This window comes from Orycteropus afer, unplaced genomic scaffold (assembly GCF_000298275.1).
Source record: "Orycteropus afer afer isolate SDZICR_OR568_19922 unplaced genomic scaffold, OryAfe1.0 scaffold00218, whole genome shotgun sequence".
In the NCBI taxonomy this organism is placed as follows: Eukaryota; Metazoa; Chordata; class Mammalia; order Tubulidentata; family Orycteropodidae; genus Orycteropus; species Orycteropus afer.
Genome location: NW_006921805.1, coordinates 4,270,206 through 4,274,837, shown reverse-complemented (window position 1 = coordinate 4,274,837; position 4,632 = coordinate 4,270,206). Strand labels below are relative to the sequence as shown.

The following is a 4,632-nucleotide window of genomic DNA, read 5'->3' as shown; positions in this document are numbered from 1 at the left end:
TTCACTGACAACACAGTACTGTATGTGCAAAAGGGTTCATATTTGTTGTCTGTACCTCCCATGTACCTCTCTATGTCTTTCTCATCCTCAGTGCTGAATAGTGGCCTCATAGAGTGAGCTGAGAAGTGTTTTCTCCTATTTATTTTAAAAATTTATAAAGAATTGGTATTAATTTTTCTTTAAATGTTTGATAGAATTCAGTGATACCCTTTGGCCCAGGGCTTTTTCTTGTGGATATTTTTTGATTACTAACTGAATCTTTACTTGTTAAGTTCACAGAGGTAGCCCCCTGGTTTGACTTTTATCGTTATAGATAAGTTTTGCCTATTCTTGAACTTCATCAATATGGAAAGTATGGAATGACATATATTCTTTGTGCCTGGCTTCTTTTCACTGAATATTAAGTCTTTAAGATTTATCTAACATTGTATCTAGTACAAATATTAGCAATAGTTCTTTCTTACTGCTGTGTAGTGTTCCATTATATAAATATATAATTATTTATCCTTTCTCCTGTCAGTGCACATTTGGATTTTTCCACTTTTATTTATTTATTTAGGTTGTAGTTTTAAATATACTGCCAAAAAGTTTTATCAAGTGATTATATCAGTTTACACTCCCACCAGGAATGTATGTGAATTCTATTTGTTTCATATCCTTAGGAACATTTGGTGTTGTCAGCCTTTGTAATTTCAGCATTCTGTTATATACAGTGGTATTTCAAGATAGTTTTAATTTGTATTTCCCTGATGCATAATGACAGTGGCTATAGAAGTAACTGAAAATTCATATTTTGCATTATTATTATTGTTATTATCAAATCATTTGAGAATAAGGAGCCCCAAACTCATGACATTTTACCTCTGAATACATCAGTCTCTTTATTTTTTAAAAAAATTCAGTAATATGTTATGTGAATATCTTTCTAAGTGTCTACAGTTTAACTGGATGTTAAAGTATGTATCAGTAATTTATATTCCTTAAAACTTCTTTCTGTCTGTAGGTGTCATTAATGGGATTGGAAATTTTAAGTGCCTTTGTGGACAGATTATCTACACGATTTAAAGCCTATGTAGCAATGGGTAAGTTAACTTTATTTTAAAAATTATTGTGAGGATTAACATGTTGTTGTTGTTACGTGCTGTTGAGTCGGACCCGACTCATAGCAACCCCTCCATGGGTTTTTGAGGCAGTATCACTACGGAGGTAGATTGCCCAACCTTCCTTCTGAGGAGTGGCTAGTGGGTTTGAACCGCCAGCCTTCTGGTTAGCAGTCAAGTGCCTTAGACACATACTGACCTTTTTTTTTTTTTTTTTTTTTGGCAAATGCATATTTTATTAATTACTGAAATCCACAGTGACTTTGTGATCTTAGTTTTTATTTAGGATAATTTGCTTTCTGTAAATAACAAAAACATAAGGTTGTACAATTCAGAAGTCTGCTATTTAGCATTTAATTTCTCCAGACATGAAAGATTTTAAGCTTATTTAAATAGATTATTATATCCCCTCTCAGGCAAAGAACAAAGAAAAACAAAAAACTTGCTAAATATTCTGCTAAATAGATTTTTTACCTAATATTTTCAAGTCTTACTTTTTTGTAAAATACAAAAATTTAAAATACAGCAGCACTTTTCAGACTGTCTATGGTGATATATCAGTTCTTTCACTGCCAATGAAAATATTGCAGAGCAATATTGTATAAAAGTAAATTACCAGAAAAATGAAAAAAAAAAAAGAAGAAGAAGAAAATGCAAGGCCCGATTTTTTATTATTAGAATTAACAAACATAAAATTATTTTGGTCAGTTTACTTCAGGAACATTTAATAAACATTCTAAGTTTCTTTACCATGAGGAATTTATACAATGGTTCTGGGCTACTGGACACAGTATGAATAGCACTTCCTTATGGTGGATTTGGTGACATAGTACCCAGAAGGTTGGCAGTTCGAACCTACCAGCCACTCCATGGAAGGAATACTGGACAATCTGTTACTGTAAAGATTTACTGCCTTGGAAACCCACAGTGGGTCTCTGTGAGTCACAGTCAACTCCATGACAGTGAATTTGGTTTTGAGTTTGAGTATAATGCTATTTTTTATATAGAACCTGAGTATCCTTCATCTGCCTTGTAAAATGATTTGGTAAGTGGACTTGGTCCTATCATATAGATACATACGTAAGGATAACTTCACATGTTGTTGTTGTTGTTGTTATGTGTTGTCGAGTCGGATCTGACTCATAGCGACCCCTCCTTGGGTTTCCAAGGTGTCGTCACTATGCAAGTAGATTGCCCAACCTTCCTTCTGAGGGGTGGCTGGTAGGTTTGAACCATCAGGTTAGAGTGGTTTTCTTTTTTTTTGGTGGATTAAGTGAATACCTCATAATGTCAGTGTGTCATCACACTTATTTTCATATATCTTTGGCCAGATTTTTTTCTTCATTGTTTGGTATGTTGGCAAATTCTTCTAGTTCCTTATTTTTATTTTCTAGCTGCCCTTTTAGCCGAGGCATCATAGTAGATTTTCCTCTTTGTGTTATTTCCCTTATAATCAATATCCTATTCTAATTCATCCTTTGTATAAATATAATCTGAAAAGAAGATTTTCACTTTGTCAGTCTCCTGATTAGAATCCTGTAGTATGTTCAAAACTATGCCCTGAAAACATGTTTTATTTACCTATATCTTTGTTTTAAAACATTAGAGTCCATGTTTAAATTTGAGAATGTATGCATAAAAATTTATATTTCTAGTTTATCTTGGACACTTTGGCTAATGTGGCATCCCTGGCCCTCCATTTCTGAATATTATTATTGACTGAAGCTGTGTCATTGCTTCCTTTTTTGGGTAGAATGTGAACTCTCCTTAAGCTCCTTCCACTTCTTCTTGTCCCCTCACAACATGTAGTTCTTAGACCTGGTTCAGTTTTGACATTTCCTGTACCCCTTTGGCTGTAGGCATTTGTGTTTGTGACCCCTGTGCTATAGTAGCCCTCTGTTATTACCAAACCAAGCTCACTGCAGTCGATTCGGATCCAACTCATATCGACCCCTCCTTGGGTTTCTGAGGCAGTATCACTAGGGAAGGACTGCCCGGTCTTCCTTCCTAGGAGTGGCTGGTGGGTTTGAACCACCAGCCTTCTGGTTAGCAGTCAATGCCTTAGGCACTACACCACCAGAGCTCCAAACAACATGATGGATTTGAACGTAATTCTGGGTATTATGTAGTTATGTCACTTATTTTTCAGACAAAAGAGGGCCAGATGGGGTTTGATATACTGACTACTCACATTGAGGTGGTAGGAGTATTGGGACCATAATTCTTGTTTGCTGGCTCCTAACACTGTCCTTGGGAGCTCTGGTAGCATAGTGGCTAAGACACTTGCCTGCTCACCAGAAGGCTGGCGGTTCAAACCCACCAGCCACTCCTCGGAAGGAAGGTTGGGCAATCCTACTTCCGCAGTGATACTGCCTCGGAAACCCAAGGAGGGGTCGCTATGAGTCGGGTCTGACTCGACGGCACATAACAACAACAACAACAACAACACTGTCCTATTTTCACAACTTCTTTCTGCTTTGCAGTCCTTGATGTTCTGATTCTTTCACCATGTTTGTCCCTTCTCCATCTCAATAGCCTTTTTTGTTTTTAATCTTCACCTCTGGTCTCTTTCCCCTCTAGCTATTCAAGTTTGCTCACTCTTATTTCTAGCTTAGCTTGTTTATGCCTCTGCTGTGCTGTTGTTTCTGTTTTCAGATCCTCTTCTCTTCTCCATAGTCCTTTCTTTTATTTTAGAATTTTAATTCAGCTGTCAGCATATGGGAGCTTTCAAATTAACCTCATGCTATACTGAATTTCTTTACTCTCTGATTCGTATTGTTTTATATTTAATAAATTACATTAAGTTGCTTTTGTTCGTTAGAGTTTTCACATGTGTTTGCTGAGATAGATGCCATATATCTACAAATTATTGTGTATATAGTTTGCTTTAAATTGCTTACTCTACCTGGGTATCCCATTAGTTAATATTGTTTTCACTTTGATCTGTAAGTGCTCATCATAGTACTTCATGAAACTTGAACTTGTTATTGCTTGAGAGTCAGTGTGGTATAATAGGAAATTTTATCACAGCTTAGCTACCATTTATCGAATGTCCACTGTTACCCATTTATTACCTTCACATTATTTCTAATTTGTGTAACAGCTCTGCAAGATAGGTAAATAGAGTTAGGTAGCATTCTTGTTCTGCCCCTATCTCAGTCCTTAGTCAAGCCACCTAAACTTTAGGACCCTCTCTGTAAAAGTTAGTAATTAAATTAAATTATGTTTGAAAGTTTTTTTTATAATACAACACTTGTTGTTGTTGTTGTTATGTGCCATCGAGTCAGACCTGACTTATAGCGACCCCTCCTTGGGTTTCCGAGGCAGTATCACTACGGAAGTAGATTGCCCCAACTTCCTTCTGGAGGAGTGGCTAGTGGGTTTGAACCGCCAGCCTTCTGGTTAGCAGTCAAGTGCCTTAGACACATACTGACCTTTTTTTTTTTTTTTTTTTTTTTGGCAAATGCATATTTTATTAATTACTGAAATCCACAGTGACTTTGTGATCTTAGTTTTTATTTAGGATAATTTG

General features: G+C 36.0%; 1 protein-coding gene across 1 annotated transcript in view; it reads left to right on the top strand.

The window, feature by feature from the left end:
• Positions 1-4,632, top strand: part of CLASP2 (cytoplasmic linker associated protein 2) — a 323,103-nt gene that overhangs the window by 7,020 nt on the left and 311,451 nt on the right. The window contains exon 2 of the mRNA XM_042782017.1: positions 1,004-1,082. Within this exon, the coding sequence (XP_042637951.1) occupies positions 1,004-1,082 (79 nt within the window). The remainder of the gene's footprint in view (positions 1-1,003; positions 1,083-4,632) is intronic.